Source organism: Copadichromis virginalis, linkage group LG3 (assembly GCF_057382275.1).
Source record: "Copadichromis virginalis isolate Kocher_CV1m ecotype Utaka linkage group LG3, C_Virginalis_male_GT1.1, whole genome shotgun sequence".
Taxonomy (NCBI): Eukaryota; Metazoa; Chordata; class Actinopteri; order Cichliformes; family Cichlidae; genus Copadichromis; species Copadichromis virginalis.
This window is the reverse complement of record NC_140620.1, coordinates 46,713,507-46,726,589: the sequence shown is the minus strand read 5'-3', so window position 1 is coordinate 46,726,589 and position 13,083 is coordinate 46,713,507. Positions and strand designations below refer to the sequence as shown.

General features: G+C 41.9%; 1 protein-coding gene across 9 annotated transcripts in view; it reads left to right on the top strand.

The window, feature by feature from the left end:
- The window catches only part of LOC146715020 (adhesion G protein-coupled receptor L3), a 270,499-nt gene that overhangs the window by 63,485 nt on the left and 193,931 nt on the right, over positions 1–13,083 (top strand). For all 9 annotated transcript variants that reach the window (XM_085451382.1, XM_085451387.1, XM_085451384.1 and 6 more), the window contains exon 3: positions 9,088–9,328. In XM_085451382.1, the coding sequence (XP_085307508.1) occupies positions 9,274–9,328 (55 nt within the window). In that variant the 5' untranslated portion in view covers positions 9,088–9,273. The remainder of the gene's footprint in view (positions 1–9,087; positions 9,329–13,083) is intronic.

Here is a 13,083-nt window from a genome sequence, read left to right as displayed (position 1 = left end):
CAAAGTGAAAATGAGTGAAAAAGCAGCCGATCTCCAAAGAAAAACTTTGGGAGACCTTGAGAACTTTTTCTGATTACAAGAAAGTCTAGTGCTTTGGAAGCAAAACATGTATGATGACTAGTAGCTAACGACTCTGCTATCTGTGTCCACTGTCGCCGCTTTAAACTTTTTTTGACACTTCCAGGCAACCAAAAATGATCCAGTGAGTCATGGGGCCGTCTTGGCTCCCCTCCCTGCTTCCCCTTTGTGAACCTACACCATCACTCCAGGCTTTCGTTCAAGAATTCTAGCTCAAGTGGTCACTGATGGACACGTACGCGTATATAAACACACATGCCTTCTGTTCAAACAACCAGATCTTTCTGCTTCCGTCGTCTCACCCTCCTCCACCTCCTCTGCCTGTCTTGCTCTGCCTCTAATTTTGCTGCAAGTGGAGTCCAGGTGGAAGCCATTTGAATTCCCTGTGGTCGTGACCACTGTGGTTGCTTGTGACACAGTCATACCTCTCATTTCCAGACCATTTACAACATATTCCTGCCATCGGTAACACTCATGCTACAATCATTATGCCACCTAGACACACCATTGCAATTTGCGGTCAACAACACTAACACAGACACGCAGGACCAGATGGAAGGCAGAATTAACATTGTAATCAAGTCTGTGTTGAGTGCATGCAGCATGATACATTATGTAGTTGCTGAAAATGTGCATCACATTTGCCTGGCCATGGATGCCATGCAATTCGTGTTTTAAGATTTCATTATATTTCGTGCACTTGGCTCAGCATCACATAATGATATTGAAATGCATGCACCATTGGGATCAGTGTTATTGACATTGGAATTTGCTGTACCCCTGACTCAGAGGCTGAGCTGAAATTGCTGTTGTTGTTTGTGTGTGTCTGTGGGCGTGTGTGTGTGTGTGCGTTGCGTGTGTGTGTTTGTACAGTTGCGATTTCCCCTTCCTTCTCAAATCTGGCAGGGAATGAAGTGTCAATTGGAAAATTATGCAAATGCAGTTAGAGGGAATACAAAATGGAAGGAAATTGAGATCTGAAAAAGTCAAATACAAAGAAAGTAAATTGAGATTTTTCTGAGCAGATGCCCTCCAAACATGGATTCATCTCAGTTCAGACTGTGCTGAAAAATGACACCAGTAATTAGAAAAATGGTTGGGTTCGGCTTTGTTTCAGGCATTGAAGGGTGCAGCTTGTATTATATTTCTTTGTTAGCTTTCTGGCTCGTATTCACAATGCTTCATGTGGTTTTCAACTGACCATATGTTGTTCATTCTGAAAGCAGTGGCTTGTAGATATTTTGAAAGCCAATCCAAACTAAACATTTATTAGGAGGAAAATTCAGATATAGATTCTAGAGTTTCACAGCCGATAGCCTAGCTGTCTTTCCCCATATGTCCGTTCACACGGTTTGAGCTCAATGCTAATGTCAAGCTGTTAACATGACTTTGCCACAATTTGGATACACGAGTTGGAACATTGCAAAGTGGAAAATGACACACTTGCTTGTGTTCTCCATGAATTTCAACAGGGTTGTGTTCAAATCAAGCACAGAAATTGTGCCTTTACTGGAAAAGATGATTGCAGATTCTAACGTTAGCTTCGTAGGCAATCAGTTGCCAAGCCTCTGACCACAGACCAATACCGGTCCGTGAGTCATTTGGTACCGGGCCGAGAGAGTTGAGGGTTGGGTGTGAAATTTATGGTTTTCAGGGCTTTTATCGTTATTTTTGAGTCGTTTTTATCATTAACTCAGTTTCCCTGGGTCTTTTCCCGTGTGTTATGAATAAATCTTCGTTTTTTTGGTTTTATTTTGTTGTATTTATCCGCGAAACCTTAAAGGCCGGTCCATGAAAATATTGTTGGACGCAAACCGGTCCGTGGCGCTAAAAAGGATGTTCTACGCTCATATATGAAAATTTAACAAAGTCTAAACACAAATCAGTGCTATGAGATTCTTTCATTGCTCCCTGAATAACTAGCACTGGTACTGCTGTTGGTGACCCGTGTTCCCCTGCCGGCTGATTATTAGTTGATACTACTTCTACTTTTGCGTTCTTCATCTGACGTTTTGACTGTTACAAGTCCATCATTCATAATGCCCTGCAAATAGCGCTATGTAATTTAAAAAGTAAAAAAAAAAAGATATTCAGAAAAACAAATAAATGAGTTTAGATACTCATTTGAATCAGTATCAGTACCAACAGACATGCAGGCACAAAGCTCCTCCCCTCACTAGCAGCTGAACGTGTGAACAGTAACAAATATCTAAACGTTAGCCATGTGACTATTACCAATTACCCCACATTAGCCATCTATTAAGTTATTAAGTTAGCGGCTAATAATAAAAGCTAATGTTAATGTGGGTGGGAGGTAGGCAGGCAGCCAATGTTATCAGCCCTGCCCGTCTGCAAAGTTAAAGGACAGTGTTAATTCAACATAATTCGTTGTGTCTAAAAAGTGTTATGTTTCTGTTATGTACCAGACTAAAGCTGAGAAAAGTCTAGCAGCAACAAGACAGAAACAATTGCAGCTTGTGTTACAAACTCTATTTAATAAACTCTTTTATCAGCGACATAAATAATGTGCCAAGCCACCAGCAGCACAGTAAATAAACAGGCAGTTGCTGAACATATGCATGGACTAGTATCGTTGATTAACTTTATTTAAATATTCTTACTTAAAATTTTTCTTAATGTGATCTATTACAATTATTGGTATCAAAAATTGTATCTGTATCCGGTTGAAATTCCACTATTGTAACAACCCTCCTACACAATTTTAGCCATCTATAGTTTAGGATGCTGGCATGCTACCATGAAACAGATGGTGATGGGGAAGTATGGGTGAGATATTTCACTCAAAACCTGAAATCGTAATGCTTTTGTTGTGGCTACATTGCCAAACGTGTACTGTGGTATTCAGTCGTGATAACCACCGATGTCGAAAGCCAGAAGCTGAAGAAATGGTTTTTACCTCAGAATTATATCCAACCCTGCCAATGCTATCCATCCGTATCTCTGAAAACAGCTGTCAGCATAACATAATGGCAATATATCGATGCTGCTGCTTAGAGGAAATCCATACTTTCCCTGAGGTTGCCTGGCATTCAACGTTGAGGTCACTGTGTTTTATACCTATAAGCCCCGTTGTGCTCATACAAATGTGAGTATCTTTGCTTTGAGTGGTGTCTGCTTCAGTCTCCCGTAGCCACGTAATATGAGGCCCGTTTTAGCTCGAATCCAAAATCAATCCTGGCCACATAATGACTTGCCTTGTTTGTGGGCACAGCATGCCAATTGCTCCTGCAAGGTGATTAATGGCCAACAGGTGAGGTTGTCATGGTAACCTGTCCACCTGAGCCAGTATGGCAACAACAGCTGACGTGAAGGCTGTACATTGAATCTAGTCAAACATCAGTTCACGTGATCCCCCCAACCTTACGTCTTCCTCTCGCTTTTAATGGGTTTTATTCCTTTTTCAATCCATCATTCATTATCCCCCCCTCTACCTCTCCCTTTCTGTCCTCCCATCCTCTTATCCTCTAGTCCTTTTTACTGTACATTCCTCCCCAATTCTCAATAGTCCATCCGTCTCTCTTTCCTGTCCTTCCTATTACCCACCTCTTCCTCTCTCTCTTTCTTTTTCTTTGTCTGGGATCCATTTGTGCTGCATTAGGCAAGATATGCTGAGAGAAGAAGAGAGGGAGGATTGAAAGAAGGAAGACGTGGAAAATGGATAGTGCCTGAGCTTTGCATTATAATGGAGAACTGTCTCAAGGCAGATTTGCCCTGCCTTTAAACGAGGCATCCATCTGCATTTATTCACTGCATGTGTGTTTTTATTTCTCTCCCTTGTGGGAGTTCAGCTCATTCCTATAGCAACCCGGTGTACTGTTAAATATTTGTAATGGCAATTTGTTTTATTTGTTTTTGCACCCAGGTTTTTTTTTTATTGTGCACACAAGTAATTTCCTCTAATGGATTGTGTTGCCATTGTCTTCCAGTTGGGAAGTGTCCTATGTGTCAGGAGGGGTTACAGTGCCTTTGTGTGCGAGGAGGAGCGGAGGTAGGGCCCCATTATTTAACCCAGGCCATCAGTCACACTCAACAAGCCTATCATATAGGAGCATTCAGACACTGTACAGGCTAAAGTTAGCGCTATTATCTGCCTGTCAGTGGCTAGCTGTGTTGGGGTCCCTTGTGGAAAAGCAATTGTATGAGTGAATGCCTTGCTGCTCACGTTGCCAGGCTCCAAGGATGCACGCAGTGCCTTTAAAAGACCACTCTCCATTTACCTTTGGTTTTTCACACCTTTCAGCTCGCATTAGCAAAGCGCAATTATGACATTTCAGCTGAGTTTAGCATTATAAAATTGACCGCTCAATTTTAAGCCATCAGCAAGGTTTGGAAGCTCAACCGAGTGGAAAAAATAATCTTTAACCGTAGACGGAAAGCATCATCTCGGTTTTAATCATCTCAGCTCATCTCCTAAGATTTCCGAGTGAGTGCTCATCAATCATACTGTATGCAGACAGTGGGCTTGATTAATATTCATTTTATATGAGACGCTTCATTTGCATGAACACACTGTCTGTCTCATAAAAATTACCAAGCCCTCCCTGCCGGTGTGATAAGCATCTGGACATGAAGCAGTTGAAAATCTGAGACATGCTACTTAACCTGATCCTACTTCATTACATAGCGTTACGTGGCAGGGCTTCAAGCATGCGTGACTAGTTATATCGCACTTCGTATGTCCCCATCAGATAACAGCGAGGATCAAGTTTCGCATTGTTACGGCGACGCTGAATAGAAGGTCTCCGGATTAATAGAAATCATTTTCGGTTTCCTCAGGTCGTGAAGTGACGGAGAAGTGCCCACCGGGGCAGTGATGCGAATCAGCCCGATGGCTATCTCACCGTCTGTATTGGTGAAACGAGAGCGCTGTGTGTGATGAAATCCAACATTTATAAGGTTTAAAATGAAAATCTACAGTCAACGCCGGCCACAAGTCAAAGTGAGGAGTCACTAAAAAGATGTTATTTGCCCGGGGAACATTTTTCATAACATGGTCCAGATGATTTGAATTGTTCGTGTTTGCTTAAGTTTTTCGTTATATTAAAGATCTTTGGGTTCTGGACTGGACATCTTGGACTTTAAGAGATTATAATGGAGAGCTCTTTTTATTTTGTGGCATTTTAAAAGGCAAGAAATCATATCTTACATCAAAACTAAGCCTGAGCAGTAATGAAAACAATGATTACACATAGCAATACATATCAGGCACTGTAGTAGGAGGACTTCTCTTTCTTTATCTCTGAGAATAGACATGTGGGTCATTTAATTATGTGTTTATAGTTTTAAGTTCTGCTTCCATGTAGGTACAGTTCAAGGATTTTTTTATTTTGACTCATTGTTCATATCAGATTTTTATTCCGCTGGTTTAGGAAAAAACTTATATTTACATCAGGTTATAATAAATTTGATTTTTTAAATGATATTTCCATAAAATTAATAAAATAACATTACTATTTACATTTTTAGTAACTTCTTATCCTTGTGCTCCACCTTTAGCAACAATGCTCAACAAGCATTAGCATTCCTGCGTTGTATTCGAAATTAAAATGCAAACACTCAATGAGTGAAATGTACCGTATACGTCTGATTTCTTATTCTGAAATATATTTCAGAGTGGATTTGTCTTCTTGACCCAAAGCAGAGTGAAGTGGTGCAGCAAACACAGTGCGGGGACAATGACTCAGATGTAAACTAGTAGTTGTGTATTTAAATATGTAAAGTACATGGAAAAAGCATGTAAAACAACTGGCATACTGTATTTGACTTCTGGTTATCTCTAATGCGCCGAAGCATTGGAGTAAAAACAGAGGAAGAAGGAGAGCTTCTGTAAAATATATGAAACGGCCTCCAACAATTTTGCAGGAGAGGAATTACACCGTAATGGTAACGGGTACGGCAGCAAATCCCGAGGTATCGGTGTGTTACGATTTCCTTTTAGCATGCGTGTGTGGAATTTATTCAGGTTTTCCTATCCGGCTTTCCAAGATGATTTTTTTTTTCATATCAGGTGTCATTGACAAAGCAGTCAACACAGCATGACTAATTGCAGCATAACACATTTGAGTCTCACCCGGTTGGAGGAGCACGGGAGCATTATCAATGTCAAGATTGCGTGTGGTGTTTAGTAGTAAATCAGCAAAGCCAAACATCTTCTTCTGTAGCTTTTAACACTGCAATGTCACACCAAAGGAGATGAGTGTTCAGCACGTTTAAAACAACGCTTCCACACATGATTAATGAACGTACACTTTTTAAATTTATTTATTTGGTGTTTTGATCCCATCACCAGCTGTGGATCTGACTTATATTGTCTTAACAGATTTATGTCCGTCATTGCTTCCTACTTTTTTCTTTGCCATTCTTTTTTAATGCAGTCACGCAACGCCCACCCTCTCGCCCCAACAACCACATTCCTTACTTTTCCTATCACCCGGCTTTGTCAGGTAAACTCTTCAGTTAATTAAAACTGTCAGGTTTCATCTTGGCTCCGTTGGCACGCACCACAGTTACAGAAAAAACCAAAACGACACCGACAAGGAAAAAAGTTGCGAGGGCCGTAATGAAGAAGTCTCCTTGATGTGGCTGAGAACAGACGCTACAGTTGTTGCTAGGTCTGCTAAATGTTGGCCAGCTTATCTAAGGGAGTTATCCTAAATCCCCCTCAAAACAAGTACCCTTGAAACGTCAGCACCATAATGTATCATAAGGCTCCTTCTGGAATACAAGACGAGCTGGCAATGCTGGACTAGCGTTCGGCCTTTTTTCTCCCCGCTTTCTCTAACGTTGAACAGGGTCCAAGCCTTTCTCATAAATATGTATTTTATGATGTGTTCTTTTGGCGCGCGATGCCAGTTTCAGTACCTAAGCCCACACTTTTTTTTTCTTCTTCTACTCTTTTTTTTTTTTTGGTAGAGAAAATTAACAACTGTGATAGTGTTCTTCATTTTATGTGATAATTTCTTAAGTAACACCTGTGCAAGTAGTTGCTGGTTAATAGGCTGTGCTGTGAGATGTGCCGTGTACGCTCTCACTAGCACACACAAATTCTAATTGTCTCCATCCCACTGAAAAAAAGCTCTCCTGAGATATAGGGGGGAAACAAGCACATGCCAGCAACCCTAGCTTTGAACTTTGTCATATATATATATATATATATATATATATAAAATTTTATTTTAATATTTTTAGTCTGCATTTTCCCAAACCTTATCCTTTGCTATAAAACTCCAATTTGCCGCTTGGACAGAGTGATTATTCCTGGAATAATGTATTTTTTATTTTGTCAAGGCAGTCTCAGCATCCGATTTGATGTCGTATTTAATTTAGCTCTCTGGCAGCTGTCAAAGTGTTTTAATAAAAGCACTGTTTACTCATAAGGACGTGGCTTTGATCAAGCACGCTCTTTCACACTGCTATTTTAACTTCTTTAGAGTCCCACAGTCATTTCTGCATGCACGGGACGGAGCGAACAGTACACCAGAGGGTGGTTCGGTAGATGGTCTCCAAACTCCGGTTGAGTTCACTCATGGAGGCCTGCCAAGACTTTGCTAATGAGCACTTTTAACCTCTAATATTGCCCAAATGGCCTTCCTATGCAGAGACCAATGATAGGCTTCTGTAAAGTCCATTAATATCTGTTCAAAAAAATCTGATTAGCCTAATCGTGGCTTTTTGAATTAGGATTAAGGGCTAGATTCTGAGATGGGTTAAGTCGCCACTGCTTGCACAGCGTGGGAGCTGATATGGAAAATCTGATAAACGTGTTTTACTCGTGTAACTTGAGATTCTTATGTCAGTCAACTTCCCAAGTGCCGTGTCCTTTGACGCAGCGCTTGACCTTTCGCAACCAGATTTTCGTCCCTCCCGCAAAGGAATTAGCTCCCCCATAATATTGAATGTAGTACTGACAGCCTAATGTGCAGCAGTGGCGATTGTGTAATGGATGCCAGGATTATGTGCACTCTTTGACTTGTGTCGTTTTACAGAGATTACATTTCTGCAGCAGATCATGGCTGATGGTGGATAATAGAAGGGTTTTGTAGATGAGGGGGGATAATCATTAAAGCTGATTTAACTTTAATATCATGGTATTTGTTTTATGGATATTATGAATCGCATCAGATTATATTGTTGATCCTTCTTTAACCGTGCACCCTATTATTCATTCACATCTCACTGTTATGTTACATATCTTCATTTTGAATAGTGGCACAGTTTTCAGGAATCGCCATGCAAAACATATTTGATGTTTGCAGCTCATTTTATGCTAAGTAGCAATAGCTTAGCAATGACTTCCTCCGTCAGGAGTTCACTCAGGGGGCCCTCTCACGGTGTTAGAGGTGGTTGAGGGCAGCTCTGCTTTGTGAACTGTTTTGCCGACTAGAATTTTGGAAAGAAGCCCAGCAGCAGCACAGCAGAAAAATGTCCATCGGTGCAAAATCTCAAACTGCTAAGTTATGGTTCTTACCCGCAGGAAAGTGAAAACACTAGTGCGTTTCTTATGTCAATTGCCATCAATCCTTGAGAGAATACATGAGGTCTGGAGCACATATGCATAACCAATTCTCCAAATACAGCAGGGTGTGCTTCATCGCTCAGTGTTCGCCTCTCTGTGGGAGTGATTTGTTGGTAAGGTGTAAGGAGTTAACACTTCGGCGAGCAAACAACAACAGAATATCCAAAAATACCTTTTGTGGTTTGCGCTCTCTTAGCGTCTGGTTGATCACGCCTGGTATGAGTTCATATGACTGCAGACTGAGCAACTTGCACTGTGTCACTCGATGGCGACTTGAAACCCACAGTGCCATAAGGGCTGTGCATAAGGATTTATAAAGCCACGGGCATCCATCTGCCGCGCTTCTTACTGGAAAAGACAACAGTCCGATTGTTCACCAAGAAGTTTTTTGAGATCCCAAACCTCATTTACTTCCTGTCTTCTGTTCAGCTCATAGGCATGTTGTTTTTTTGTTGTTGTTTTGTTTCTGACAGACTTTGGAGGGCATCTGGAATCCGAGCAACAAGGCTTGCTGCGGTCCTGTGGGAAGTGTGGCGCAGTGGAGGGATCGGTGCCATAAAGGAAGCACCCAGCTGGGGCATTTGCCAGCAAAACACTGAGTACTGAACTTATCTGGGACCTTCAGCAGCGGGCGGTAAGAGGAGGAGGAGGAGGAGGCCATGTTGACCGCACGCCTGCTAGTCCTCGCCAGCCTCTTCGCACCAGCCGCACTGGGTGAGTTTGGCTCATTAAAGCAAGTGTTTGTGTCTGTGTGGATGTGCAGATGCAGGCACAAAACATGCCTCTTGCGTTTCCTGATTGGCATGATTTGAAGCTGTATCAGAATTTCATGTGTTCACTACTTAAGTGCCAGATTCTGTCAGCCAACTGCAGTAAAAGCCTCTGACTTTATGTCTGTCTTGTTTTCGCCGTCTATGCAGCTCCTCTCACTAATTAGCAGTTATTTTTACTCCCAAAACTCGCAGAAACTTTTTTCCCTACACTTTTCTTCTTTTGATTTTTCTGTCTGTCTGTTTTTTTGTTTTTTTTTCTGTGATTTTTCGATCTATTTTTAGATCTGTCCCTCTTACTCTTGGCTCCATCTCTTGCTCTCCTGGCAATAGAAAAATGAACTGAAATTACTTTCAAAGAATCACTAACGCCGCGCTGGCTTTGTGGCGTACGTTTAGGATTGTTGAAAGTTGCAAGAATTAGGGAGGAAAAGAAGAAAAAAAGGAGATCTTTTATCACTTCATGAATTAAGATCTTAAGATTAATTTGCAAGGTCTTGCTTTTACCACGTCTCTGTAAACGGAAATCGCAGCGTTTCCCCTTGGCCTTCTGTGGATTGTTTCAGAGGCAAAGTAAATGAAGTCATTTAAATTCAGATTAAAAGTAGTCAGTGGTGGTGGTCTGGTAGCTCGGGGTGTGGATGCGGCTTGGGTTTAGATGTAGGGAGTGACGGGGAGTGGGGCAATGGCCCATAAAAATGTTAATTTAATATGGCGAGAACCATTAATGGGAGATTTGAGGCTAATTGAATTGTTTTTGTGCTGTGATATCTGTGGATGGGATGGGATTGTGTGTGTGGGGGGAGGGCAGGTAAAAAGCACACTTCTTCGGTTTTCCTTAATGCTCAGAAGAAGGTCAGGAGGCCAACAATACGTTGCAGGCTACATCCGTCTTTAGAGAGATCCATTGAGTAAAGGTTTAGGCATTACCAGGTAGTCGAACTGAAAATGAAAATTCATTTTTGCAAAAGAAAGGACTATTTATAAAGCTGTCTCGACTCCCTCCTTTGAGGAATGCAGGATGAACTCGGTGCTGTGTGGGTAAGAGCTGTTGATGATTGCCACTATTGAAAGTCTGGTGGGAAGGAGTGCTAATGATGGCGAGCTAGGCTTCCTTTTCCCAGTGGAGCACTGTTAGCCTAGCGTTCTAGGTCCTGTTTTCGGGTTGAAATACAAACTTGTCGGCACAATGGGACCTCGCAAATGTGTAGTGGCACTTGGTTTAAATAATTGGTGATAGTAGTTGATAGCTACTGAAACGTGGGCTTGTTAAAAGAGGGAGGCGTGGGACAGGGAGCATTTTTCTCTTGCATTTTTGCAACAATGCGAGTGGCCACTGGGACCGAGGCCACTCACGTGATCATAAGCATTAAGTTTTAACGCCCACTCCAAAAAAGAGGGTTCATTGTCATTTAGGTTAATTTGAGAATTCAAAAATAAAAAATATCAAAAGTGCTTTAACTCCACAGCTGATCACAGATGAGTAACGATCAAAACACGTACTGATAGAAATAACGGATTTGTGAGTTTCCCCTGAATGCGGGCAGGTAGCTAACACATCCAGACATGAGTATGGGACAAGTGGACATATGCTGTGCTTCTGAATGTAAAACCTTATGAATTTTAAAGTTTACCCTAAGCCTTTATGTCCGTTACTTAAAAAATATAACCTTCTGAAAAATAAGAGTGCATTTGGATAATAAAAACCAGGGTGCCTTGCTCAATTAGAACTAAAGGCAAGCGAGCAGCTTTTTATAACAGTGTTTTAAAAAGGTGGGTTGCTCCAAAGATTAGGAGCTGCCATTGAAAATGCTCTATCGTCTCTGCTTTTATGTCTGAATCTTGCAGTTTTCAAGAACAGCCTCAAATATTTATTAGCGAGGGCTGTTTGACAGCATAAAAAAATGATATACATAGACAAGAGGAGCCATTTCCTCCTTATAACACAACTTATTCTCTATTGTATCAAAGTAGATTTTGTTAAAATAAATGACAGTAGTAAAATAAAACCCAGTAAACTGATGTGCGATCAAGCCTCAGCATAAATGTCAAAGCACACACACTAATGCTTAACTAATACTGTTACGAGCAGCACAAAGGCACTCATATATCCATATACAAGCAGCCATATTTAGAGCAGACACTCTGTGTGGTCACTGTTGTTAGTCCCTTTGACCTTTCATTTGATTAGCATTGACTGTAAAGTGCTGCTTAAAATAGATATGTCAGTCAAGCTGCGCAGAAGCACCTCTTGGGCTATCTGTGTTAAATTCTGCCTGCATCAAAATCGGCTGCTTTTCACCTGCAATTAATTCTCTTAAAGCTGCAGCTTTACTGGAGGAATCTCCCGTCTTTGGAATGAGAGCGTTCTCACGTGTCGTCATCAGAAAGATGCATAACGATCGTCTGCCGGTTGGACAAACAACTGTAGGATTACACAGTTGCCCCCGGGGGCCCATTAGAAAGCGCCCCCGGGGGTGGAGGTGAAGTGGTTGAAATAAGGCAGACATCCGAGAAATGTGGCTGAAACGTGTCAGCTGTAGACGCCCTGTGACGTTCAGTTTATGGAAAGGAAGTAAGGTCTGTCTTTTGCGTGTTTTAGCGCCGCCATAAATCCAGTATACTTCACATTTTTCCCCCCCAAGCATAACACGACTGCATTTTCCTTTCTTTTTCTTTTTTCCTCTCGGCTGCATTTATTTTACGTCAGTATGGTGTGAATAAGATGGGAGAAAAGCGAATTCATCAGTCTTAAAATCTGTTTGCGATCATTTGAAAAAACGGTCAGCTGCGGGGCTCGCGTGATTTCTCGTAAACGGGCCGAACCATGCGAAAACACCTTCACAGTCCTTTAAATCAATCATCCTGCTCTCTCTGTGATCAACCTCTCCTTCATCGGTGAGCAATAGGTGACATCGAACTCGTAAACCACCGACTCCGTAAGGCAAAAAACCAGCCGCACTGGTGCATTTCGTAGCAGATTTAGTGGCTGACACCCAGTAAATAATTTGACATGTTCATCAAGAGCAATCATTTAATACTCAGCCTCGTCCTGATGCTATGAGCAGACGTGGCCAGATGTTGCCAGTGAACTGTTTTGCAGCTGGGGGAAGCTTGAGAGGGAATATTCACCACAATGTCATTGTGCATGTTTCACCCTGAGAGTGTTGGAAATGTGTACTCTGGGGGATGCTGGCCTACTTTGGCATCTATATTCCCTTTTGTCTGAAAGTCAGGCACACGCAACCTCGTGCGCGCACACGCTGACTAGCGTCAAGCAAAAGAAACTAGCACCATTCCCACTGACACACATGCAAAGTCGCACTTTTAATAATCACAGTACACATGCACGCTGATGCATTCGCCACTTTAGCCTAAGAGGCTGGAATAGAAGCCCAACAGTGGCCTTCCTTGTCTTTTTTTTCTTCTTTTTTTGCTGTTGAGCAGAATGAGTAATATCTCTGGACAACCGTCACAGCAGCGAGATTAAAAAAGAAAAGAAAGTCAAGGAGAGAACGCAGCTTAAGGAGCGTTAAAGATGCGTGGCTGTTTGTACGTGGGTGGCTCTTTGTTTGCTTGTATGCGAGTGTGTGTGCTTCCCTATCATCTTCTGGTTTGTGCGCGAGTGGAGCTACAAAGTCCGTGCCAGATTAATAAAAAGTTCCATCCCTGATGCTGTCACGGGGGCTTGAAAAATAG